This window comes from Bufo bufo, chromosome 3 (assembly GCF_905171765.1).
Source record: "Bufo bufo chromosome 3, aBufBuf1.1, whole genome shotgun sequence".
NCBI lineage: Eukaryota > Metazoa > Chordata > Amphibia > Anura > Bufonidae > Bufo > Bufo bufo.
This window is the reverse complement of record NC_053391.1, coordinates 687790906-687818619: the sequence shown is the minus strand read 5'-3', so window position 1 is coordinate 687818619 and position 27714 is coordinate 687790906. Positions and strand designations below refer to the sequence as shown.

The following is a 27714-nucleotide window of genomic DNA, read 5'->3' as shown; positions in this document are numbered from 1 at the left end:
ATGAGTAAGCAGAGGCTGCAGAGCGATGCGAGCAAGCAGAAGCTGCAGAACGACGCGAGCAGTCCAAGCGTGAGCATCAGCTGTGAGTGCTCCAGCTCCAACTCCAGCAGCCCTTTCCAGCCCGATGTGAGTCTCCAGAGGTCCGGATTCCCAAACTGCGGGCGGAGGACTTTGCCCTACCCGACAAGGATGGGGACCTGGACACCTTTTTTTTGGCATTTGAGACGGCCTGCCATTAGTACCAGCTGCCAGAGGACCAGTGGGTCAGATTACTCAAGGGAAAAGCTCTTGAAATCTTCGGGTACCTGCCCAGCGAGACCATCCTGAGCTATGAGGACATCAAACAGGCTCTGGTCAGGCAGTATAACTTAACCCCTGAGTCGTACCGGAAAAAGCTCAGCAATTTGCAGCGGGTTCTACCCAGAGCTGTGCCGATCACATGGGGGCCTTGCTGAGAGCAGTCGACCAATGGACCACAGGATTGGAGCTCACCACTGTCCAGCCTCTGAAGGAGCTCATCGCCACAGAACAGTGCTTGTGGAATTGCCCGGAGGACCTACAGCAGTACCTCCGCGACCAGAAGCCAAAGGGGGCTTTCGCAACAGCAGCCCTGGCCGATGAATACACCAACAACAGGACTTCAGAGGCCTGGAAATCTGTCGGCTGGAGAGGGGGTAAGACACACTCTGCCCCTGCCCCTAGGCCCAAGAGGGCACCGCCCCGGCTTCACTTTCCACGTCTGTGGGGGAACACTGACTTTGCCACCTGTGTAAACAGCCAGGACACTTCAAGGCTACGTGTCCACAGCACCCGAAGGGACCCATCCACTGTGTTGTGTGTGGGTAGGGGTGGTGGGAGGTCCCTTGACAATGTTCAACCGGTCACCGTGGGCCAGGCTGTGGCCATGGGACTTAGAGACACCGGAGCTGAGATGGCACTGGTACGGCCTGAACTGGTTTCACCCCATGATTTACTGCCCAGGAGAGTATTATGGTCATTTCCAGTGGTCTGTCATGGTGGGAGTTGTAGTGCTCTATGTAAAGAGGATAATAGAATTGAATTATGGTCATGTCCAGTGATCAGCCAGGTTGGGGGTTGTAGTTTTCTATGTATAGAGGATAATAGAATTGTGTTCTGGTGAATTTCCTTGGCCTATAACGTGTTCTCTCTTCATTTTTCTAGGTTGCTGTTATTGGGAAGATGAACTCTAATTCTTCAGTCATAATGACGTCGACCACATACAATAATATGACTCAGGAAGTCAGTGTTAGTGCAGTGTCAGAGCACGTCAAGATTTTTTTTATACATCTTAGTCTTCATCTTTTTCATCCTCTTCCTCTTCTTCATCTCTCTGATACTGCACATCTTCTTCAGCACTCCCAGCATCCGAGAGCACGCCCGCTACATCCTCTTTGCTCACATGTTGATCAATGACTCCTTGCATCTGGTGGATGGACTATGTCTTCTGATGGTCGTCGTGAATGCTGTATACATACCGTTTCCTATTTGCTATGTCTTAGTCTCCATGGCGACAGTTTCCTTTAGGGTTACCCCCTATAACCTGGTGGTCATGGCTCTAGAACTCAATGCGGCCATATGTTTCCCACTGACTCATGTGACTCTTTGTACGCCACGGAGGTCTAAATTTGCCATTGCCATCATATGGTTCCTTGGACTTACACAAAATATAGTTGACTGTGTTATCCTGGGTACTTCAGCGAACAAGAAAATCTTTTCCCTTGGCATAATATGCAGCCGCAAATACATAATAGTGAGCCAAATCCAATCGCTCCTAAGCTCCATTTTTATCTTCACCAGTCTCGTGTTGGCTGGACTCATCATTGCCTTCACCTATATTGGTGTGATGTACATTGCCAAGAACATGAGCTCCCATAATGGCTCAGCCTCAAAAGCTGGGAAAACCGTCATGCTCCATGCCGTGCAGTTTCTCCTCTGCTTATTTTCCTTAACATCCTCAGTATTTGAAGAACACTTCAGAAGCAATTTTTACCATCTCCCCATGGTCAACTTTCTCATCTTCATGTTTCTTCCCCAGGTCCGCAGCCCCATCATTTATGGTTTAAGGAACCAAGAGCTTAGCAAATGCATGAGGAGTCTTCAACTTGTAAAGGTTCTTTTACCCTGCACGATATCAGGCCAGTCATGAGAGATACTAACGCTCGTTTTTCATAATCGACTCGCATAATCGAGCTGCCGATCAGCCAGTGAATGAGACAACGCTCGTTCATCGACTAATCGGCATCCTTCAGGATGAAATATTCAGCTTATCGGCAGCACCTTCCTGTGTCATCAGGATGTGCTGCCGATAACGAGTGTGTTCCTTCCATATTCTGTGTATTCGTTATCGGCAGCACATCCTGATGACACAGGAAGGTGCTGCCAATAACGAATACACAGAATATGGAAGGAACACACTCGTTCCTCCCACATTCAGTATGCATCGGCCTATGTAGTCAGAGTAGTGCAAATGAGCTCCGATGGATGTGTTAGCTTCCATCTACACTCGCACTGCCCGAGGATTGGGTAGTGTAATACCACTTTAAGACATTGATTCTATATATATAAAGATTATGAAGCAACAAAAACCAGGGTGACTGCAATGGTGTCCCCACTTCACCAGGACCAATGGTCATGAGCAAAGCAAGAACTTCATGATGTCATATCGTCTTTATCTGCTCCTTGTGTCATTTTCTCATCTCCTTGGTCTCTAAGCTGGCCATACACATTAAATATATGCCCACGTTGGTCTAGCCATTTAAAAACGGATGTCGGGGAGAGATAGGTTTGGCATGTTGGATTTCAACCTGCTCCATCCTTTTGTTCTCGGGAAGTTAAATGAACAAGTGTGGTGTTTGCTGTGTGGACAGAAAAACAGGGCGCACCATAGGGTAAAAATGTATGGGAAATTGAGTAAACTTCAATTTAGGAGGCTCACCTTGAACGGTTATGCATATATAGGCACAACGCTAATGCAGCCACGGATGCAGATGTCCTCAGATGAGCGTGCCAAGGCCCACACAAAGGATTAATGTAAAGTAGAAGAAAGGAACATCCCTCGGCGCAAGGAACCAACCAGATGCGAATGGCGAATTTTCAGAAGTATTAATTGCAAACTCACTATGCGTTTCAGCGATAAAATCCCCTTTATCAGGTAAATAATGTTGCAACATTATTCACCTGATGAAGGGGATTTTATCCCCGAAACGCGTAGTGAGAGTGCAATAAATACTTCGGAAGATTCGCCATTCGCATCTGGTTGGTTCCTTGCGCCGAGGGATGTTCCTTTGTTCTACTTTGTTCTCGGGAAGGTAAGCTACCTCCAGAGTGGACTGCCAGAGTTTATTTTTCCCTCCCCATTTACAACATAACTCGGCCAAGCTGAGCATGCATGTGTGTGTGTTGGATGAGGAGAGGCAACGGTTGCCGATTGACAGTTATCTCATGTGCATGGCCAGTTTGACCCATTCAGGAACCATGACATAACTGTACATAGTGGTCAGCGGTAACTTCCTGCTCCACAGCGTACATTTCAGGCTTATCTCAACTTATCACAGTGCTTTACAATGGCTAGTAGTGATGAGCGGGAGGTGCTATATTCAATTTCGCGATATTTCGCGAATATTCTATTGAATATTCGTCTTATATTCGTCGAAATCGAATATTCGTCATTATTCTATTTATTGCGAATAATATACGATTTAATTATTCGCGTATTGCGATTTTTCTTTTGACAGTATAAGGCAACGTTCCTATGACTATGGCTAGGCTAATATGTGTATTTTACAAATATTCGTAATATTGCTCTAACTTCGTCTTTTAGAATATTACGAATATTCTAAAAGACGAAGTTAGGGCAATATTACGAATATTCGTAAAATACACATATAGACTGTAATTTAGGTAATATAATGCTATAATCTTTCTTTTTTTTTGTCAATTTTTTTTTGCCTCTTCTGAACTTCAGTTTTGGAAGATATATGTACACTATGAAAAAAATTACTATAGCACTATATTAGCTAAATTGCAGTCTATATGTGTATTTTACGAATATTCGTAATATTGCTCAAACTTCGTCTTTTAGAATATTACAAATATTCTAAAAGACAAAGTTAGAGCAATATTACGAATAAATTCATTATTTAGAATATTCGTCTTTTTTTTATCCAATGTGTACTGTTATTCCACTTTGGCATACTGCTCCCCGACAAGCGTCCCCGTAACGATGGGAACGCCTGTGCGTTAGAATATACCATCGGATCTGAGTTTTCACGATCTCAGGGAAAACTCAGATCCGATGGTATTTTCTAACCCACAGGCGTTCCCATGGTGACCGGGACGCTTGTCGGTAGGAGTATGCAAACAACTGTACAGATAGGAAAAAAATAATGCCAAAATTCTAAATAACGAATATATTCACTATATTGCTATGTATTCGTTTTTTAGAATATTGGTCATTTTATTTTCCATATGAAAACATGATTCCCCCCTGCTTAAGTTGCTTGTGGGCCAATGGCTTATTGACCCACAAGAAAGAAGCAGGGAGGAATCATGTTTTCAGACGTAAAAAAATGACGAATATTCGATATAACGAATATAAAGCACTATATTCTAAATAATAGCGAATTTACGAAGTTACGATATTCGCGATTAATATTCGCGATTCGAATATTCGAGCTCAACACTACCCCCCTACCCACCCGCGATCGCTATCCCTGAATGCCAGCATTTCTAAATTACTGGCCTTTGAAATGCTGTCATTCTGTCTGGTGGAGACGGATAGTTTTAAAGGCCTTATGGCGGTGGCTGTCCCACAGTACGTTGTGCCCAGCCGCCACTACTTTTCAAGGTGAGCCATCCCTTCCCTTCACAACCAAGTAGGGGACAAAATCAGGTGTGCACTGCGCAACGCCATCTGTGGCAAGGTGCACCTGACTACGGATACGTGGACCAGTAAGCACGGTCAGGACCGTTATATCTTCATAATAGCACACTGGTTAAATGCAGTGGCGGCTGGCCCTGAGGCGGATAGCAGTTTGGCGCATGTCCTTCCACCACGAGGACTGCAGGGTGTTTCTCTTTGCCTCCTGTTGCTTCCTCTTCCTACTCTGCTTCCTCATCCTCTACCGCCTCCTCATCCGGTCAGCGTAACACCTTCACCACCAACTTCAGCACAGCCAGGGGTAAAGGACAGCAGGCAGTTTTAAAACTTATCTGTTTGGGGGACAAACCCCACACCGCGCAGGAGCTGTGGACGGGCCTTGAACAACAGACCGATGAGTGGTTGGTGCCAGTGAGCCTCAAGCCCGGCCTGGTGGTGTGCGATAATAGGCGAAATCTTATAGCAGCCCTTCGGTCAGCAGCAAGGAGCTACACCTAGAACGGAACTGGACAAACTGACCCCAAGCCCCACAGCTCACAGGAACTTAAAGCTGCATAACAAGGCACCTGAGAAGCCTCACCCAGCCACATAACAGGGGAGTTAACCCCACCAGAACAGACCATAACAGATAGACTGCACCACAGGCCTTTCCCCTTGGCAACCAGCATACACGGAGACACCAGCAGCCAGTACGCCAGAGCACAACCAACCCTGAAACCGCAGACAGACTGACACGGGGATAGCAACATCCACAGGTGAGTTCACTGACCCCGCAGCCAGCACGCAGCACCAACAACCAGCCTGCACAGGAATTCAGCCTGCAGCCAGTACGCAAGATTGTATGCAGCCAGCCTACACGGAAAACATCACAGTGAACCGCACTGTGACACCCACGATCTATAGAACAGTAGTCCAGGTGGCTCCTTAGTCACAGGGCTGGTAACCCATGGTCTGTGGCTCAGCATCCCCATCTCAGCGTCTTCTTCTGGTCACTTATGCAGACTGGCATGAGTCTCCCTTCCAAGCACTGGTCCCTACAGAACACTAGAAGCTCTGACTGCTCTCTTTATATACCATTTCTATCTAGACTGGAACCTTCTAGTGGGAGGGGTGGAGTGGAGAAACTCAGCACAAACAATTACAAAGTTGCCACTCCCGTCTTGTATAGACTTACACTACAGCTTCAATGATACTCAATGGCAATAACACAACAGTTTTTCCAGACAAAAACACGTTTCCAGACATAACAACAGAGCTAAAACCAGACATTCAAAGGGTCAGACTGTCTGTTTTTGGTGATAAACAAGTCTGACTTTTTCCCTCCAAAACATGTTCTTCTTTAAACTCTATGGCAGCTATGGAAAATTACCAGCTTCTCATTCAAATTCCTAACAGTCTCTCAGTGCTCATTAACCTTTTCAATAGAGTGCAAATAAACAGGATATCTATCACAGCATATAAATAAAATGCAGTTAAACAGTATTAAAAAGTGCATGTAAACCCTTTCAAGTGACCACTACATTAGTGCCACGGTTTCCCAGGCCACTTTATGGTGATGCTGGACATGATAAAAAATTACCACTCCCTCTATGAATCCGTCCACAGTTACTTGTTTCTGAACAGGTAGGCTCCTGAGTAGCAGTCGGTCTACCCTGGGCACGTTTGGCTCCAGACCTCAAACTGCTCAGACCTCAAACTGCTGCCACCCTGGTGACTCACGGCCACGCTACCGCCCTGCTGGATCAGCCGCTGCCTCATGCACAAGATGCCACCCTCAACCACTGATAATGATGAGGACCCCTCTTTACCTGGCTCCCACGTGCGATCAGCTACCTCGTCATCCACTACTGTCTGCACATTACTGATGTCACCCTCACCAGTCTCAGGGCCGCATGCCTGACCGCTCGCAACACCTGCTCCCAAGCAACTGTCATCATCACTACTTGCCCGCAAACTGGAGGAAGAAGCCAATCTCTCCTCCACATTGTGGCTGGGCAGTAGCTGCTGATTGTCCTCAATAAGCTCATCCTTGCTGAAAAGCAGACCTGAGCTGATGGCATACAATACTTCCCAAGCGGAAGAAACTGAAAATGACAGATGCAGGTTCAGGACAGGTGGGTGGTCACAGAGCTTGTTCCCGGGCCAATCCAATTAAGCGTGGTGTCAGAGGAACTCACTGACTTCAGGCTGGGGGTTTCTGATGTAACCTGCGACGAAGTAGAGGACCGAGTCAACCATTCAAGGACAGCTGGGTTGCTGGTCAAGACACGACCACTAGATGACACTGGGAGCTCAGGCCTGTCACTGCGACTGCTGCTAACACCCCCCCCCCCCCCCCCCCCCCCACTTCATTCTTCTGCTGCTACTTCTGCCAGTTCCAGAAACATTTTTGCCACTGCCCGTTCCTTTAGAAGGGCCTGTCACCTGTCTGTCAGGCATACTGTACTGTAAGTGTAAAATAGCAGTAATGTCAGCCTGAAATTTCACCCCAGAAACAAGGATCAATAAAAGAACGTGAACACCACAAAAATGTGCCTGTAATGTCTCTCCCTGCACTAAGTTTACTGGAAAATGGATCGGGCAGAAGGAGACTTTTTATAGGGCTGTGACACCACAGGGGCTGGCTAGCTGCTGATTGGCTATCTGCATGGCATGATGGGTGATCCTTCATTCCCGGGCTTCTTTAATTTTGATTTGCTTAACACTAGTTACAACCCCTTTAACCCCTCCAGTACCCAAAACCATAAATGAACCCGTAGATTTACAAGCTCACTAAAATAGAACACCAGAAGGATTGATACCTTCATTGCCCTAGACCACTGGGGGAACTTACCACTTCAGATACAATAACCCCTTCATGTTCGTGTTAACCCTTGGATGTACAGTATATGAGACGGTAGTGCCCTAAACCTTTCTTATTGCTTCTGTGCACAGTAATGCTCCCTTCTCAGTAGCGTTGTCAGCTCCATCAAGCTGAATCCTAGAAATCTTCTAATGATCCACACAGGAGCAGAGGTGAGAACGTGTGTCTCCTGGGGCATCTGCTGATATTTCTACTGAGACTGCATTGATTGCTCCTTGGTCACGAAATGCACCCTCTGTCAGCCCTGCTGTGGTTAAATAGTAGTGGTGGCAGGGTATAAGTACCAGGCTGGGCCAGTGTTACCAGCCCACATCTGCTGGACGTCTCCCGGGTGCAGCTGGTGCGTAGGTTCGGTCTGGATCACACATCCGGCCTCTCCTCTCCATTAGATCTCTACTTCTTTTCAATCTTCATCTTTTAGTTTGATGTTGGGGCAATGAAAGGAATTAGGGCGACTCATAGAGGAGTCGTACTGTATTATATACTGTATACACTGGGCGTAGCTATAGGGGAAGGGGCTGCTTTGGGGCACGAACTCAGAAGGGGCCAACCCAGGAGGAGAACTAAAGGATCTTATTGTCAGGGCCCCTTCAACAGTATTAGAAAGTGACAGTATATACAGTGACATTATATAGAGTGACAGTATATAGAGTGACAGTATATACAGTGGTGTATGTATTGACTATAATAGAAGTGTATTCTGATCATGTTGGGGGTTGTAGTCATCTATGTATGCAGCATAATAGAAGTGTATTTCGGTCATGTTGGGGGTTGTAGTGCTGTAAAAGTATAGTGTATAATAGAAGCACATTCTGGTCATGTTGGGGGTTGTAGTGCTTTATGTATATATTACTATAAACATATTTTTTATTCATGCTGGGGGTTGTAGTGCTCCAAATATTCAGTATAATAGAAGTTTCATTGGGTCATGTTGGGGGTTGTAGTTCTCTATGTATATAGCAATTACATATAAAGCATATACATATAAACATGTATTCTGGTCATGGTGGGGGTTGTAGTGCTCTAGGTATAAAGTATAATAGAAGGGCATTTTGGTCATGTTGGGGGTTGTAGTGCTTTATGTATATATTATTATAGAACAATATTCTGGTCATGTTGGGGGTTGTAGTCATCTATGTATACAGTATAATAGAAGTGTATTGGGCTCATATTGGGGATTGTAGTGATCTATGTACTCTGTATAATAGAAGGGCAGACCGGCCATGTTGAGGGTTGTAATGCTTCAAATATTCAGTATAATAGAAGTTTATTTGGGTCATGTTGGGGGTTGTAGTGCTCTATGTATAGACTATATTAGAAGTGAATTCTGGTTATATTGAGGGTTGTAGTACTGTGTATATACAATATAAAAGACGTGTATTCTGATCATGTTGGGGTTGTAATGCTCTATGCATAGTATATAATAAAATGGTATGCTGTCATGTTGGTGGTTGTAGTCATCTATGTATGCAGTATAATAGAAGTGTATTTCGGTCATGTTGGGGGTTGTAGTGCTTTATGTATATATTACTATAAAAGTATATTCTGGTCATGTTAGGGGTTGTAGTGCTCTCAGAATACAGTATAATAGAAGTGTATTCTTGTCATGCTGGGGGTTGTAGTGCTCCAAATATTTAGTATAATAGAAATTTATTTGTGTCATGTTAGGGGTTGTAGTGCTCCAAATAATTAGTATAATAGAAGTTTATTTGGATCATGTTGGGGGTTGTAGTGCTCCCTGTATAGACTATATTAGAAATGTATTTTGGTTATGCTGAGGGTTGTAGCGCTTTGTTTATACAGTATAATAAAAGTGTATTCTGATCATGTTGAGGGTTGTAGTGCTCTGTGTATACTGTATAGTAGAAGTGCATTCTGGTCATGTTGGGGGTTGTAGTGATTTATGTATATGTTATTATAGAACTATATTCTGGTCATGTTGGAGGTTGTAGCGATCTAATAATAATACATTATAATAGAAGTGCATTCTGGTCCTGTTGGGGGTTGTAGTGCTCTGGGTATACAGTATAATAGCAGTGTATTCAAGTCATGCTTGGGGTTGTAGTGCTCTATGCATAGGGTATAATAAAATGGTATGCTGTCATGTTGGGACTTGTAGTGCTCTATGTATTCTGGGGATTTGCTCTGGTAGACAGGCTAGCGGACGCAGTATAGAGGCAACCACAAAGTCTTTACCTTAAACAGTTCGGTGTTTATTCACACATAAGGAAACACAAAATGACCGTTTCAGTCTTGGTGTTTGTTCACACCATGCAATGTCCATAGAACAAAATCTTCACCTGGTTAGCAGTTTTCCACCCGCAGTCCACAGCTTTAGGGGCCTCTTTCCCGTCATGCGGCTCTCAGCCCTTTAGCACGGCACAAATTCACAGGTCTCAAAACACAGAGACTCCCCAGCTTCCCTGTCAGATGGAGGATAAACCACACCGAGCTGAGACTGCTGGCTGGGTTTTATATAGCCAAAAAAAGACCCGGCCTGGAGCATGGGGAGCAGCCACCCACCCAGCACTTTGGCTGCTCCCAGTAAGAGCCGGTCCGGATCGGCTTTGCAGCCATACTAACAACAAAACAGTGTCAGTCAGCACTAGCTGCCGCTGACACCTAAAACTACCGGCTCTTACCTCACCGAGGCCAGGAATCTCGGTGACACATACAGTACAGACCAAAAGTTTGGACACACCTTCTCATTCAAAGAGTTTTCTTTATTTTCCTGACTATGAAGGCATCAAAACTATGAATTAACACATGTGGAATTATATACATAACAAACAAGTGTGAAACAACTGAAAATATGTCATATTCTAGGTTCTTCAAAGTAGCCACCTTTTGCTTTGATTACTGCTTTGCACACTCTTGGCATTCTCTTGATGAGCTTCAAGAGGTAGTCCCCTGAAATGGTCTTCCAACAGTCTTGAAGGAGTTCCCAGAGATGCTTAGCACTTGTTGGCCCTATTGCCTTTACTCTGCGGTCCAGCTCACCCCAAATCACCTCGATTGGGTTCAGGTCCGGTGACTGTGGAGGCCAGGTCATCTGGCGCAGCACCCCATCACTCTCCTTCATGGTCAAATAGCCCTTATTTTCAAAGTTTTCCCAATTTTTCGGCTGACTGACTGACCTTCATTTCTTAAAGTAATGATGGCCACTCGTTTTTCTTTACTTAGCTGATTTTTTCTTGCCATAATACAAATTCTAACAGTCTATTCAGTAGGACTATCAGCTGTGTATCCACCTGACTTCTCCTCAACGCCACTGATGGTCCCAACCCCATTTATAAGGCAAGAAATCCCACTTATTAAACCTGACATGGCACACCTGTGAAGTGAAGACCATTTCAGGGGACTACCTCTTGAAGCTCATCAAGAGAATGCCAAGAGTGTGCAAATCAGTAATCAAAGCAAAAGGTGGCTACTTTGAAGAACCTAGAATATGACATATTTTCAGTTGTTTCACACTTGTTTGTTATGTATATAATTCCACATGTGTTAATTCATAGTTTTGATGCCTTCATAGTCATGAAAATAAAGAAAACTCTTTGAATGAGAAGGTGTGTCCAAACTTTTGGTCTGTACTGTACCTTCCATCAATGACGACCCCTTTCCTACAATTGTTATAAAAGTGCATTCTGATCATGTTGGGGGTTGCAGTGATCTAAGTATACAGTTTAATAGAAGTGTATTCTGGCAATGTTAGGGGTTGTAGTGCTCTAAGTATCTGTCACTACCAGAGCTTTGGGACGTTCTCACAGCTCTGTTTCTCCACCCCTGTGATGATGTCACTACTAGAGCTGGGAGGAGTTCTCACTGCTCTGTTTACTTTTGGTTTCCTTCCTCCCAGCTGTTCCTCATGCGTTTGATTTCCCTCTCTTTATATCACCCCTCCTCCTATTGTAGGGCGTGGATTATAGTTCTCATTTCAGTTGTAGCTCTTTCTTTAGTATCTTCACTTGTAGCTATCAGTTCACTGGACCTGTGTTCTGCTGCAGCAAGCACTCCGGATATTGCCAGCTGTCCTTGGATCCGTCTTCTCTGCGGCTGCAACACCTTCAGCTAAGTGTACAGACATTGTTGTGTACCTGATTATTTTCTGACTGGATCTGAGGTGGCCATGGTTCCCTCCATATACTGAGTAGGGCACCGGTGGCCGTGCCCCTTCCACTATTGTAGGGGTTACAGTGGTCATCAGTCTTAGGCACGTGGGCATGCCTCGTTCCGCCATTTGGATCCGGGCATGTGCTTTAGCAGAATAGGGAGAGCTTTGAGGGTCGGACAGGGGTCACCCTTTATCCTCCCTAGTTTGGGTCCGGTCAGTAGCTCTTTTACTGTGTATACTATTGTTGCTCACATACAGCCGTGACAGTATCTTGTGTAACAGACGTGTATTCTGATCATGTTGGGGGTTGTAGTTCTCTACGTATATTGTGTAACAAAATTGTATTCTGTTTATGTTGGGGGTTGTAGTGCTCTATGTATAGTTTATAATAGAAGTGTATTCTGATCATGTTGGGGGTTGTAGTGCTCTATGTACAGTTTATAATAGAAGTGTATTCTGGTCATGTTGAGGCTAGTACTGCTCTCTGTACAGTGTAATAGAAGTGTTTTCTGGTCATGTTGAGGGTTGTAGTGCTCTACATATATAGCATTATAAAAATGTATTCTGGTCATGGTGGGGGTTGTAGTGCTCTAGGTATAAAGTATAATAGAAGGGCATTTTGGTCATGTTAGAGGTTGTAGTGGTGTATGTATAGACTATAATAGAAGTGTATTCTGATCATGTTGGGGATTGTAGTGTTCTAAGTATACAGTATTATAGAAGTGTTTTCTGGTCATGTTGGGGGTTGTGGTGCTGTAAGTATAGTGTATAATAGAAGCACATTCTGGTCATGTTTAGGGGTTGTAGTGCTTTATGTATATATTATACTATAAAACAATATTCTGGTCATGTTGGGGGTTGTAGTGTTCTATTTATACAGTATAATAGAAGTGTATTTGGGTCATGTTGGGGATTGTAGTGTTCTAAGCATACAGTATTATAGAATTGTTTTCTCATCATGTTGGGGGTTGTAGTGCTGTAAGTATAGTGTATAATAGAAGCACATTCTGGTCATGTTTGGGGGTTGTAATGCTTCAAATATTCAGTATAATAGAACTTTATTTGGGTCATGTTGAGGGTTGTAGTGCTCTATGTATAGACTATATTAGAAGTGTATTCTGGTTATATTGAGGGTTGTAGTGCTGTGTATATACAGTATAAAAAAAGTGTATTCTGATCATGTTGGGGATTGTAGTGTTCTAAATATACAGAATTCAGAGGAAACAAAACAGGCTGGTTTTGAGAACTCCATTTATATAATCAGGAATATAACGCGAGTTTGTGCTCGCGTGTTTGATTTAAGTGTGTGTTTGTATAAGTGTGTGTTTGTATAAGTGTGTGTTTGTATAAGTGTGTGTTTGTATAAGTGTGCGACTTTAGATTAAGTGACTTCAGATTCAGGGACTGCAGTAAATCAGTTTCTTATCACTGCATTATATTGTATTTTTCTCTTTAGTACGTGTTCCATTATTGACAGCTCAGTCCAGTGCACATCTTGCATGATGTCTGCAGTCCTGGAACAGCCGTTCCAGGGTGTATATCATTGTTCAAAATGTGAGCAAATTACCCGTTTGGAATCACAAATCGAGTCTCTAAACGGGCGAGTTTCAACACTGAGAAGCGTTGACAATTTGCAAAAGAGTTTGCTTCTCACCGAGCAAGCGCTCTTTGGGGTAGAAGAGGGGGAGGGTGACAGAGAGGAGGCTGAGGAAAGTGAGGTAACAGTCAGAAAGCGGGGTAGAGGGAAGAGTGCCAGGGAGGCTAGCCCTGATCTGACACAAGGTTGGCAGATGAGGGGGATGTCAGTCCAGGGACGGCACTGCCGCAGACGGACACTTCCTCTGCCAGTCAGGGGACTGTCAGCTCCAGTAAGCAGGGGACCAGGAGAGCAGGGCAGGCCAGACAGGTGCTGGTAGTGGGAGACTCCATTATTAGGGGAACAGATAGGGAAATCTGTCACAAAGATCGTGATCGCCGAACAGTGTGCTGTCTTCCTGGCGCTAGAGTTCGACATATCGCGGATCGGGTTGACAGATTACTGGGAGGGGCTAGAGAAGATCCAGCGGTCATGGTCCATGTCGGAACCAATGACAAAGTTAGAAGTAGATGGAGCGTCCTTAAAAATTATTTTAGGGATTTAGGTCAAAAGCTCAGGGAAAGGACCTCAAAGGTAGTGTTTTCCGAAATACTGCCTGTACCACGAGCCACACAAGAAAGGCAGCGGGAGATTAGGGGGTTAACAAGTGGCTCAAGAACTGGTGTAGGAAGGAGGGGTTTGGGTTCCTGGAGAACTGGGCGACTTCTCTATCGGCTACAGGCTCTATCGTAGGGACGGGCTGCACCTCAATGGGGAAGGGGCAGCTGTGCTGGGGAGAAAGATGGCTAGAAGGTTGGAGGAGTGTTTAAACTAGGGACTGGGGGGAGGGTAATTACGTTATAGGAGGGGAAGATAGTGCAGATAGAGACCGGGGGCAGGTAGTGGGACTGGGGGAGGAATGGAAGGAGGGACTAGAACAGTTCAGAAGGAAAGGTGTAGGGTAAAAAATATACATAAACCTCTCAAATGTATGTATACTAATGCCAGAAGTCTGACTAATAAAACTGGGAACTGGAATTACTAATGTGTGAAGAGGACTATGACAGTGGGAATAACTGAGACATGGATGGATGATAGCTATGACAGTGGGAATAACTGAGACATGGCTGGATGATAGCTATGACAGTGGGAATAACTGAGGCATGGCTGGATGATAGCTATGACAGTGGGAATAACTGAGACATGGCTGGATGATAGCTATGACAGTGGGAATAACTGAGACACGGCTGGATGATAGCTATGACAGTGGGAATAACTGAGGCATGGCTGGATGATAGCTATGACATAGTGGGAATAACTGAGACATGGCTGGATGATAGCTATGACAGTGGGAATAACTGAGACACGGCTGGATGATAGCTATGACAGTGGGAATAACTGAGACATGGCTGGAGGATAGCTATGACAGTGGGAATAACTGAGACATGGCTGGATGATGGCTATGACAGTGGGAATAACTGAGACATGGCTGGATGATAGCTATGACAGTGGGAATAACTGAGACATGGCTGGATGATGGCTATGACAGTGGGAATAACTGAGACATGGCTGGATGATAGTTATTCCCACTGTCATAGCTGAGACATGGCTGGATGATGGCTATGACAGTAAGAATAACTGAGACATGGCTGGATGATAGCTATGACAGTGGGAATAACTGAGACACGGCTAGATGATAGCTATGACAGTGGGAATAACTGAGACATGGCTGGATGATAGTTATTCCCACTGTCATAGCTGAGACATGGCTGGATGATGGCTATGACTGGGCAGTTAATGTACAAGGTTACAGTCTGTTTAGAAAGGATCGTCAAAACCGGAGAGGGGGAGGGGTTCGCCTTTATGTAAAGTCCTGTCTAAAGCCCACAGTCCGAGAAGATATAACTGAGGGACATGAACATGTGGAGTCACTGTGGGGAGAGATACATGGAGGCAAAAATATTAAATTACTAATAGGAGTTTATTATAAACCACCTAATATACCAGAGTCCACAGAAAATCTACTACTAAGCGAGATAGACGAGGGGGCAAATCATAATGAGGTGGTTATTATGGGGGACTTCAACTACCCAGATATAGACTGGGAAACTGAAAGCTGTACATCTTATAAGGGAAACAGGTTCTTGGCAATAACCAAAGACAATTACCTCTCCCAACTAGTTCAGGACCCGACTAGAGGGACGGCCATACTGGACTTAGTATTAACCAATAGGCCTGACAGAACAACAGACGTGCAGGTCGGGGGACACCTGGGAAATAGTGACCATAAAGTAATAACCTTCCAATTATCATTCAAAAGAGCGTTTCTACAGGGAGGAACAAAAATACTAAACTTCAAAAAAGCAAAATTTAGCCAACTAAGAGAGGCCATAGGCCTAACTAACTGGGACAAAGTCCTCAAAAATAAAAATACAGCCACAAAATTGGATATTTTTAAAAGCATCCTAATATCTAATTGTGAGAGGTACATGTACACCGTATGGGAATAAAAGGTTAAGGAACAAGAACAAAACAATGGGGATAAATAGAACTGTAAAGAAGGCAAAAAATGACAAAAAAAAGCATATAAATCACTAAAACATGAGGGTAGCACGGAAGCACTGAAAAACTACAGATATAAGGAAAAAATTGAATATGTAAAAAACAAATAAAAGCCTCCAAACTAGAGACCGAGAGATTAATTGCCAAAGAGAGCAAAACTAACCCTAAAATGTTCTTCAATTATATAAATGGTAAAAAGTATAAATCTGAAGGTGTCGGCCCTCTACAGAGTAATGAGGGGGGAGTCGCAGAGAGCGACGAGGAGAAAGCAAAGCTATTAAATATTTTTTTCTCTACTGTATTCACTGAGGAAAATAAACTGTCAGATGACATGCAGAATGTAAAAGGTAAATTCCCCATTAAAACTGCCCTGTCTGACCCAGGAAGAAATTCAACAGCGACTTAAAAAGATTAAAATAGACAAATCGCCAGGACCGGATGGCATACACCCCCGAATCCTAAGATAATTAAGTAATGTCATAGCCAGACCCTTATTTCTCATATTTGCAGACTTTATACTGACAGAGAGTGTTCCACAGGATTGGCGCATAGCAAATGTGGTGCCAATATTCCAATATTCAAAAAGGGTCCACAAACAGAGCCCGGAAACTATAGGAAAGTTTAACATCTGTTGTGGGTAAACTGTTTGAAGGTTTTCTGAGAGATGCTATCTTAGAGGATCTCAATGACAACAAGCAAATAACATCATATCAGCATGGCTTCATGAGGGATCGGTCATGTCAAACTAATTTAATTAGTTTCTATGAGGAGGTAAGTTCTAGACTTGACAACGGCAAATCAATGGATGTCGTATATCTGGACTTCTCCCAAGCATTTGACACTGTACCACATAAAAGGTTAGTATATAAAATGAGAATGCTCGGACTGGGAGAAAACGTCTGTATGTGGGTAAGTAACTGGCTCAATGATAGAAAACAGAGGGTGGTTATTAATGGTACATACTCAGATTGGGTCACTGTCACTAGTGGAGTACCTCAGGGGTCAGTATTGGGCCCTATTCTCTTCAATATATTTATTAATGATCTTGTAGAAGGCTTGCATAGTAAAGTATCAATTTTTGCAGATGACACTAAACTGTGTAAGGTAATTAACACTGAAGAGGACAGTATACTGCTACAGATGGATCTGGATAGATTAGAGGCTTGGACAGATGAGCTTTATCACTGACAAAGGTTATGCACATGGGAAGGAATAATGCAAGTCACCCGTACATACTAAATGGTAAAACACTGGGTAACACTGACATGGAAAAGGATCTAGGAATTTTAATAAACAGCAAACTAAGCTGCAAAAACCAGTGTCAGGCAGCTGCTGCCAAAGCCAATAAGATAATGGGTTGCATCAGAAGGGGCATAGATGCCCGTGATAAGAACATAGTCCTACCACTTTACAAATCACTGGTCAGACCACACATGGAGTATTGTGTACAGTTCTGGGCTCCTGTGAACAAGGCAGACATAGCAGAGCTGGAGAAGGTTCAGAGGAGGGCAACTAAAGTAATAACTGGAATGGGGGGACTACAGGTCTCAGAAAGATTAGGGTTATTTACTTTAGAAAAAAGAAGACTGAGGGGAGATCTAATTACTATGTATAAATATATCAGGGGTCAGTACAGAGATCACTCCCATCATCTATTTATCCCCAGGACTGTGACTGTGACGAGGGGACATCCTCTGCGTCTGGAGAAAACAAGGCTTGTACACAAACATTGAAGAGGATTCTTTACGGTAAGAGCAGTGAGACTATGGAGCTCTCTGCCTGAGGAGGTGAGGATGGTGAGTTCACTAAAAGAGTTCAAGAGGGACCTGGATGTATTTCTGGAGCGTAATAATATTACAGGCTATAGAGAGGGGTCGTTGATCCAGGGAGTTATTCTGATTGCCTGATTGGAGTCAAGAAGGATTTTTTTCCCCTAAAATGAGGGAAATTGGCTTCTACCTCACAGTTTTTTGTTTTTTTATTATTTCCTCTGGATCAACTTTCAGGATAACTGTCAAGGCTGTGTCATGGTCTGGTGTAGTGGACCATGACACTTTTGCCGTGCATGCTTGTTGCTGGTGGCAACATGTTATTTTGCATGTTTTGACACTTCCCCTTTAAGTTGTGTGTCCCTTCCCATCCTGGTGTGTTTGGGGTTAAGATGTGTGTTTGGTGGAGCTGGGTGTGGCCTCTGGCTCTTCTTATACTGTGTTGTGAGCCTGAAGGTCAGTTGGTTGTTTGCCTGTATATGTGTAGAAGTTCTGCTCCTTTCTGGATGTGTCATCTTTCCAGTGTGAGGACATCCTAGTTGGACATCGTTTGTCTCCCTTTGTCTCCTTTCCCCTCCTCACTAGGGATGAGCTTGAGGTGCCATATTCGATTTCGCGATATTTTGCGAATATTCGTTAGAATATTCGTATTATATTCGCCGAAATCGAATATTCGTAAGTTTGCCAATATAATGTGAATAATATTTGCGAATTTTATGGCAGCGAATTTTCGCGTACAATACAATATATGGAAAGTGTTACAATTAAATGAGTATGGATCCTGAACGGTTTTGGACATGTCAAGTGAATTCTGGGCACGGTTGCTTGTCATGGAACATAATTTAGCATTTGCGAAAAAGCGTATTTACAATATGCGAGTAGATCGGATCGCATACAAGCTGTAAGGAAAAAGCAGCTAACAGTGGTTGGGATGGGAAGAGCCAGCTAACCATTACACGAACAGAATTTTTTAGGAATTTAATGGTAGCGAATTTTCGCATACAATATAAGAAAGAGTCAAAATTATATGAGTAACTGAACACTTTTTACATGTCAAGTGAATTCTCGGCACGGTTGCTTGTCATGGAACATAACCTAGCCTTTGCCTTTGCGAAAAAAAAACGTCTTTACAACATGCGATCCGCACACAAGCTTTAAGCATTAGCAATAAGCATAGTAATACTTGACTGATGAAATGACTCGAAATTTTTCGAAAATAGTGCTATATACGAAAATCAAGAATATAGCACTATATTAGAAAAATACGGCATTCCGTATTTTTCGAATACAGTGCTATATTCTTGATTTTCGCATATAGCACTATTTTCTAAAAATTTAGAGTCATTTCATCAGTCAAGTATTACTATGCTTATTGCTAATGCTTAAAGCTTGTGTGCGGATCGCATGTTGTAAAGACGTTTTTTTTTTCGCAAAAGCTAGGTAATGTTCCATGACAAGCAACCGTGCCGAGAATTCACTTGACATGTAAAAAGTGTTCCGTTACTCATATAATTTTGACTCTTTCTTATATTGTATGCGAAAATTCGCTACCATTAAATTCCTAAAAAAATTCTGTTCGTGTAATGGTTAGCTGGCTCATCCAAACTACTGTTAGCTGCTTTTGCTTACAGCTTGTGTGGGATTTATAATATGTGAGTTGTTCTAAATGCATTGGGCCTAATAAATTATATTTCTATTGTTTTATTAGCTTCAAGAGAAATGAAATTTTGTTTTAACGAATATAGAGGCAAATATTCTTATTCTTTGCGAATTCTCGAAGTTGCGATATTCGCGATAAAATTTTGCAATTCGAATATTCGCGCTCAACACTACTCCTTACCTGTTATGTTGTTTGGTGTGGTTTATGTCATGTCTGGTGTTCCATGTCAGGTCGGTTTGGTGTTGAGATCTGCATGGATGATTGATATTTTCTCCAGTCTGTTGTTGAACCATTAGCCTGTATGCAGCGCTGCCTGGAGCTTCCATGCATCTGGTGTTCGCACGGAGGTCCAGGTAGATGTTTGGCGCCGTCTTTCCATTTCTGCTGCGGCAGGTAAGTGTTGGTTGTTGCTAGTGTTCTGTTGTTACACTGTGTACTTACCTGCCGTCCAGTTGCTGCATATGGTCTTTTCCCTTCTGTTACTAGGCCGCTGGAGACTCTGGTTTGTCTGTTCCTTGAGGAACCAATTGTCTCCTATCCCTGACCCCTATGCAAGGGACCGTTAGGGTCAGTAGGATCCAGGTTCGAGTGTATGAGCCCTCCCACCTTCAGGGGCGCTCCTACGGTCAGGAGATCAGGGTCAGGATAAGGGCGGCTATAGAAGGTGACCTGCTCCCTATCCTTGTTTTTGGGCTTAGTAACAGCTCTAATTATACGGTGGGGGTTTCCCCCACCGTGACAGTATCCATAGCTGCACAGATAAGAACAAAAATGGCGGTATCGGCTTAGGATAATGTCACGGTGGGGAGTGGGGGAAACCCCCACCGTATAATTAGAGTTGTTACTAAGCCCGAAAACAAGGATAGGAAGCAGGTCACCTCCTATAGCCGCCCTAATCCTGACCCTGATATCCTGACCGTATGAGTGCCGAAGCTTGGTTGAGGTCTCACCGTCTCCTACCCACCCTGGACCTACGACAAGGCTCCAGGCTCCAGTGGGTGAACCTCTCCTACATCCAGAGAGCAGGAACCAGGAACAAGCTCTTACAAGAGCTAGTAGTAAAGCCAGGGGAGTATAGCAAATCTCCCAGCGTATAGCAATCCCCAGCGTCGATCAGTTACCCAAACATCAGCCTCAACATGATGAAGGATAAAACAGGAACACTTTATTGAGGACTACCCGCCCGTATTTATGCAGGTCCCCATCTCGTGGACACGCCCCTAGGGGACCAGAATGAAGACTGTGACACAGGACAGATATGCAGCACTGCAGGATACACAGAGACAATACATCCCCACAATGCATCATGGTTTCCTCCTCTCTGCCCTGGAGACACCCGAGGAGTAATCCAATTATCTCTCAAGACAAAGGGAAATCACCAATACACATGTGGGGACAACAAAACAGAAATCACCATTTAAACATACAATGTCACAACCCTTTTCAATACACATTTAACATCCCAAAATGGCACAAATTAGACCAGGAGTTCAAGTTAGTTCAAGTCCTTTGTGAACAAATGAGGCCTGGCTGATGAGAGGGCCCATAATCCTGGGGCAAGAGGCCAGCAGCCAGGCCCCTCCAAAACCCAGTGGCGAGGTTGGTTTCGCCACAGGGACTTTTGCAGAGAGAATTGCCTCTCGGCGTCTCTTTCAGAGGTTTCTACTAAGACTGTACAATCTTTTCTCTCTGAATTTTCGGATGTGTTTTCAAAGAGTGGTGTCCAGGAGCTGCCCCCTCACCGGGAGTACGATTGCCCTATTAATCTCATTCCAGGCGCCAAGCTGCCTAAATCTCGTTTATACAATCTCTCCCAACCTGAAAGGGTCGCTATGCATACTTATATCTCTGAGAGCCTGAGAAAGGGACACATCCGACCCTCGAAGTCACCTGTTGCCGCTGGGTTTTTTTTTGTTAAGAAAAGATGGTTCTTTAAGACCATGTCTGGATTTCAGGGAGCTGAACAGTATCACAATTTGTGACCCTTATCCGCTTCCTCTGATCCCGGACCTGTTTAACCAGATTGTTGGGGCTAAAGTTTTTTCTAAGTTGGATTTAAGAGGGGCATACAACCTGGTCAGGGAAGGGGACGAATGGAAGACGGCCTTAAATACCCCTGAGGGCCATTTCGAGAATTTGGTTATGCCTTTTGGTTTGATGAATGCTCCAGCCGTCTTCCAACATTTTGTGAACAGCATTTTTTATCATTTAATGGGGAAATTTGTACCAGTGTATCTAGATGACATTTAGATTTTTTTCTCCTGATTTCAAAACTCATAGGGACCACCTACGTCAGCTCTTGCTCATTCTGCGGGAGAATAAATTATACGCTAAACTGGAAAAATGTGTTTTTGCGGTTCCAGAAATTCAATTTCTGGGTTTTCTTCTCTCTGCTTCTGGTTTTCGCATGGACCCTGAGAAGGTCCGCGCGGGGGCTTGATTGGGAGCTTCCTGAGAATCAGAAGGCGCTGATGCATTTTTTGGGTTTTGCCAATTATTACAGGAAGTTCATTTTGAATTATTCTTCTGTTGTTAAGCCACTCACTGATATGACTAAAAAGGGGGTAGATTTTTCCTCCTGGTCGGTAGATGCACGTAAGGCCTTTTCTAGCTCTCCTCCGCAGAAATTCCGATGTGGGAGATAGGGAGTTGTTGGCCATCAAATTAGCTTTTGAGGAATGGCGCCATTGGCTAGAGCCACTGTGGCATTTAATAAGGTATATTCCTTATGATGGAAATGTGAATAAATATGAACATTTAGATTCTTCAAAAAGGTAGAATACAAATATAAATTTCAGTTACATGTTACTTTGTCTCACCTTGTTTAATCAGTTTGATTGATCATTAATTGAATACCACACATTAGAATGGGTGGAGACGTCCCTAGATGGGCGGTACTATATGTTATATATAGCTTGATTTTTCTGTATTGGATGTATCTGTTGAGAAAGGCTTGCATGCCGAAACCGGTCCTGGTTGTAGGACATTCTACTTTGAGAAAATAAAAAGAGGCTTATTCACAAAGACACAGCAGCTGGGATTCCTTTATCTTTGATACATTGGAGGTTGCTCCTCTCCCGTGCAGCGTGCAATACCAAGGTGAAGTGCTGACCTGTTTCTTTCTTTCCATTGGCTAGAGGGAGACAGACACCCTATTACCGTGTGTACCGGCCATAAGAATCTGGCCTACTTGGAGTCAGCCAAGAGTCTGAACCCGAGACAGGCCAGATGGTCTTTATTCTTTTCTAGGTTTAATTTTGTTGTCACGTTCCACCCTGGGGTTAAAAATGTGAAGGCTGATGCCCTGTCACGTTGTTTTCCGGGAGGGGGGAAATTTGAAGACCCGGGTCCCATTTTGGCTGAAGGGGTGGTCGTCTCTGCTCTTTACCCTGATTTGGAGGCAGAGGTCCAGGCAGCCCAGGCAGAGGCTCCTGATCTTTGTTCTCCTGGGAGGTTGTTTGTGCCTCTCGCTTTACGACACAAGGTTTTTAAGGAGCACCACGATACTGTCCTTGCTGGGCACCCGGGGGGTACAGCCACAGTGGATCTCATTGCTCGGAGATTCTGGTGGCCGGCTCTTCGTAAGACGGTTGAGGGTTTTGTGGCAGCCTGCGAGACCTGCGCTCGTGCCAAGGTCCCTCATTCACGGCCATCGGGTCCTCTCCTCCCGTTCCTTCCCGTCCTTGGACGCATCTGTCCATGGACTTCATTACGGACCTGCCTCGTTCCTCGGGGAAGACTGTGATTCTGGTGGTGGTGGACCGTTTTAGCAAAATGGCGCATTTCATTCCCTTTCCTGGGTTACCCAATGCTAAGTTGCTGGCGCAAGCATTTGTTGATCACATTTAAAATTCATGGCATTCCTTTAGACATCGTTTCTGATAGGGACACACAATTTGTTTCCAGATTTTGGAAGGCCTTCTGTTCTCGCTTGGGGGTTCTGTTGTCGTTCTCTTCTGCTTTTCACCCGCAGTCGAATGGCCAAACGGAGCGTGTCAATCAGAATCTGGAGACATATCTGCGCTGTTTTGTGACAGAGAATCAGGAGGATTGGTGTTCTTTTTTGTCCCTTGCTGAGTTTGCTCTAAATAACCGTCGCCAGGAGGCCTCTGATAAGTCACCATTTTTTGGTGCATATGGGTTTCATCCGCAGTTTGGGACATTCTCTGGAGAGGGGTCTTCTGGTTTACCTGATGAGGAGAGATTTTCCTCGTCTTTGTCATCTATTTTGCAAAAGATTCAGGGTAATCTAAAGAGCATGAGTGAGAGATATAAGCGTGTGGCGGATAAGAGACGTGTGCCTGGTCCGGACCTGAATGTGGGTGATCTGGTGTGGTTGTCTACTAAGAATATCAAATTGAAGGTTCCCTCCTGGAAGTTGGGTCCTTAGTTTATTGGGCCTTACAAGATCTTGTCCGTCATCAATCCCGTTGCTTTCCGTCTTGATCTTCCTCAGACTTGAAAGATCCATAATATTTTTCACAAGTCCCTATTAAAACCTTATGTCCAACCCACTGTACCCTCCTCTTTGCCTCCTTCTCCGCTTGTTGTTGATGGTAATCTTGAATTTCAGGTCTCTAGGATTGTGGATTCTCGTATTATCCGCGGTTCTCTCCAGTACCTTGTTCATTGGGAGGGTTATGGTCCTGAGGAGAGGATGTGGGTTCCAGTGGCGAACATTAAGGCCACTCGTCTTATCAGGGCTTTCCATAGGTCCCATCCTGAGAAGGTGGGCTCTGAGTGTCTGGAGTCCACTCATAGAGGGAGGGATACTGTCACCGCCAGATCTCTGAGAAGTTCTGACAGACGTTCTTCAGTACCTCTTGCATGATGTTCTTTTGTTTTGGTTTCATTTTGTCATCTCTTCTCTCTCTCCCAGCTGTCATCTATTAGCAGTGATTGCCTCTCTTTATATCCCCTCCCATACTGCCTCACTTTGCGGTTTATACTACTTCCTGGATTGTGCTCATTGCTAGATGCTGCAACTGCTGGTTCCTCAGATAGGTCTATTCCTTTATTTGTGTTTTCCTGTTGGCTTGATTCTAGGTGACCCTGACTCCCTCCGTATTGAGTGCAGGGAGCCGGTGGTCGTGTCCCCTCATTATTATAGGGTTTTCAGGTGTCACTCAGTCTAGGTACGAGGGCATGCAATTTTCTATCATAAAGATCTTTGCATGGGCTGAGCAGTCAGGGAGAGCTCTAGGGCTTTTATAGGGCTCACCCATATGTTCCTTAGTTTGGGATCAAGTCAGTCAGATCTTTATTTGTGACTTCTAGTTTTCTGCAACACCATCCGTGACAGCCCCCTGAAGGTGGGAGGGCTCATACACTCGAACCTGGATCCTACTGACTCTAACGGTCCCTTGCATAGGGGTCAGGGATAGGAGACAACCGGTTCCTCAAGGAAACAGACAAACCAGAGTCTCCAGAGGCCTAGTAACAGAAGGGAAAAGACCATATGCATATCAATCATCCATGCAGATCTCAACACCAAACCGAGCTGACATGGAACACCAAACATGACATAAACCACACAAAACAACATAACAGGTGAGGAGGGGAAAGGAGACAAAGGGAGACAAACTATGTCCAACTAGAATGCCCTCATACTGGAAAGATGGCACATCCAGAAAGGAGCAAAGCTCCTACACATATACAGGCAAACAACCAACTGACCTTCAGGCTCACAACACAGTATAAGAAGAGCCAGAGGCCACACCCAGCTCCACCAAGCACACATCTTAACCCCGAACACACCAGGATGGGAAGGGACACACAACTTAAAGGGGACGTGTCAAAACATGCAAAACAACATGTTGCCACCAGCAACAAGCATGCACGGCAAAAGTGTCATGGTCCACTACACCAGACCATGACACAGCCGTGACAATAACAGGCCGAACTGGATGGACAAATGTATTTTTTCGGCCTACTATGTTACTATGTTTAATATAAGTGTTTTCTGGTCATGTTGGAGGTTGTAGTATTTTATGTATATATTACTATAAAAGTATATTCTGGTCATGTTAGGGGTTGTAGTGCTCTCAGAATACAGTATAATATAAGTGTATTCTTGTCATTCTGGGGGTTGTAGTGCTCCAAATATTTAGTATAATAGAAGTTTATTTGTTTCATGTTGAGGGTTGTAGTGCTTTATGAATACAATGTTATACAAATGTTCAAGTCATGTTGAGAGTTGTAGGGGTTTATGTATGCATTATAACAGAAGTGTATTCTAATCATGTTGGGAGTTGTAGTGCTCTAGGTACAGAGTATAATAGAAGTGTGTTATGGTCATGTCCAGTGATCAGTCAGGTTGGGGGTTGTAGTTTTCTATGAATAGAGGATAATAAAATTGTGATCAGTCAGGTTGGGGGTTGTATTTTTCTATGTATAGAGTATAAAAGAGGGTATTATGGTCATTTCCAGTGGTCTGTCATAGTGGGAGTTGTAGTGTTCTATGTATAGAGGATAATAGAATTGAATTATGGTCATGTCCAGTGATCAGCCAGGTTGGGGGTTGTAGTTTTCTATGTATAGAGGATAATAGAATTGTGTTCTGTTGAATTTCCTTTGCCTATAACGTGTTTTCTCTTCATTTTTCTAGGTTGCTGTTATTGGGAAGATGAATTCTTCAGTCATAATGACGTCGACCACGTACAATAATATGACTCAGGAAGTCAGTGTTAGTGCAGTGTCAGAGCACATCAAGATTTTTCTATACGTCTTAGTCTTCATCTTTTTCAGCCTCTTCCTCTTCTTCATCTCTCTGATACTGCACATCTTCTTCAGCACTCCCAGCATCCGAGAGCACGCCCGCTACATCCTCTTTGCTCACATGTTAATCAATGACTCCTTGCATCTGGTGGATGGACTATATCTTCTGATTGTCGCCGTGAATGCTGTATACATACCGTTTCCTATTTGCTATGTCTTTGTCTCCATGGCGACAGTTTCCTTTAGGGTTACCCCCTACAACCTGGTGGTCATGGCTCTAGAACGCTATGCTGCCATATGTTTCCCTCTGACTCATGTGACTCTTTGTACGCCACGGAGGTCTAAATTTGCCATTGCCATCATATGGTTCCTTGGACTTATACCAAATATAGTTGACTGTGTTATCCTGAGTACTTCAGTGAACAAGAAAATCTTTTCCCTTAGCATAATATGCAGCCGCAAATACGTAATAGTGAGCCAAATCCAATCGCTCCTAAGCTCCATTTTCCTCTTCACCAGTCTCGTGTTGGCTGGACTCATCATTGCTTTCACCTATATACGTGTTATGTACATTGCCAAGAACATGAGCTCCCATAATGGCTCGGCCTCAAAAGCTGGGAAAACCGTCATGCTCCATGCCGTGCAGTTTCTCCTCTGCTTATTTTCCTTAACATCCTCAGTATTTGAAGAACGCTTCAAAAACAGTTTTTACCATCTCTCCCTGGTCAACTTTCTCATCTTCATGTTTCTTCCCCGGTTCCTCAGCCCCATCATTTATGGTTTAAGGGACCAAGCGCTTAGCAAATGCATGAGGAATCTTCAACTTGTAAGGGTTCTATTACCCTGCATGATTTCAGGCCAGTCATGAGAGATCCGAATGCTCGTTTCCCATAATCGACTCGAATAATCGAGCTACCGATCGGCCAGTGAATGAGACAACGCTCGTTTATTGGCTAATCGGCATCCTTCAGGATGAAAGATTCAGCTTATCGGCAGCACATCTTCCTGTGTCATCAGGATGTGCTGCCGATAACGAATATGCAGAATGAGGAAGGAACACATTTGTTCCTCCCACATTCAGTATGCATCGGCCTATGTAGTCAGACTAGTGCAAATGAGTGCCAATGGATGTGTTAGCTTCCATCTGCACTCGCGCTGCCCAAGGATTGGGTAGTGTAATACCACTTTAAGACATTGAGTCTAAATAGATAAACATTATGAAACAACAACAACCAGGGTGACTCCAATGGTGTTCTTACTTCACCAGGACCAATGGTCATGAGCAAAGGATGAACTTGATGATGTCATATCGTCTTTATCTGCTCCTTGTGTCATTTTCTCATCTCCTTGGTCTCTAAGCTGGCCATACACATTAAATATATGCCCATGTTGGTCAATCCATTTAAAAACAGATGTCGGGGAGAGAAAGGTTGGGCATGTTGGATTTCAACATGCTCTATCCTTTTGTTCTCGGGAAGGTAAGCTACATCCAGAGGGGACTTCCAGAGTCTTTTTTCCCCTCCCCATTTACAACATAACTCAGCCAAGCTGAGCAT

The 27714-nt window shown here is 44.1% G+C and overlaps 1 protein-coding gene across 1 annotated transcript; it reads left to right on the top strand.

Moving 5' to 3' along the window:
* LOC120994052 (odorant receptor 131-2-like) lies at nucleotides 1-27026 on the top strand. The gene is made up of 3 exons (XM_040422510.1): nucleotides 1-126; nucleotides 1183-1260; nucleotides 26049-27026. Exons 1-3 carry the CDS (start codon nucleotides 1-3, stop codon nucleotides 27024-27026), a joined length of 1182 nt encoding a protein of 393 aa, XP_040278444.1.
* The last annotated feature ends 688 nt before the right edge of the window (nucleotides 27027-27714 follow it).

Coding starts and splice junctions, on each gene's coding strand:
- LOC120994052 (XM_040422510.1), top strand. CDS start 1: ATGAGTAAGCAGAGGCTGCAGAGCGATGCGAGCAAGCAGAAGCTGCAG. Junction 127..1,182: donor GCAGCCCTTTCCAGCCCGAT/GTGAGTCTCCAG, acceptor TCATTTTTCTAG/GTTGCTGTTATTGGGAAGAT. Junction 1,261..26,048: donor ACAATAATATGACTCAGGAA/GTCAGTGTTAGT, acceptor TCATTTTTCTAG/GTTGCTGTTATTGGGAAGAT.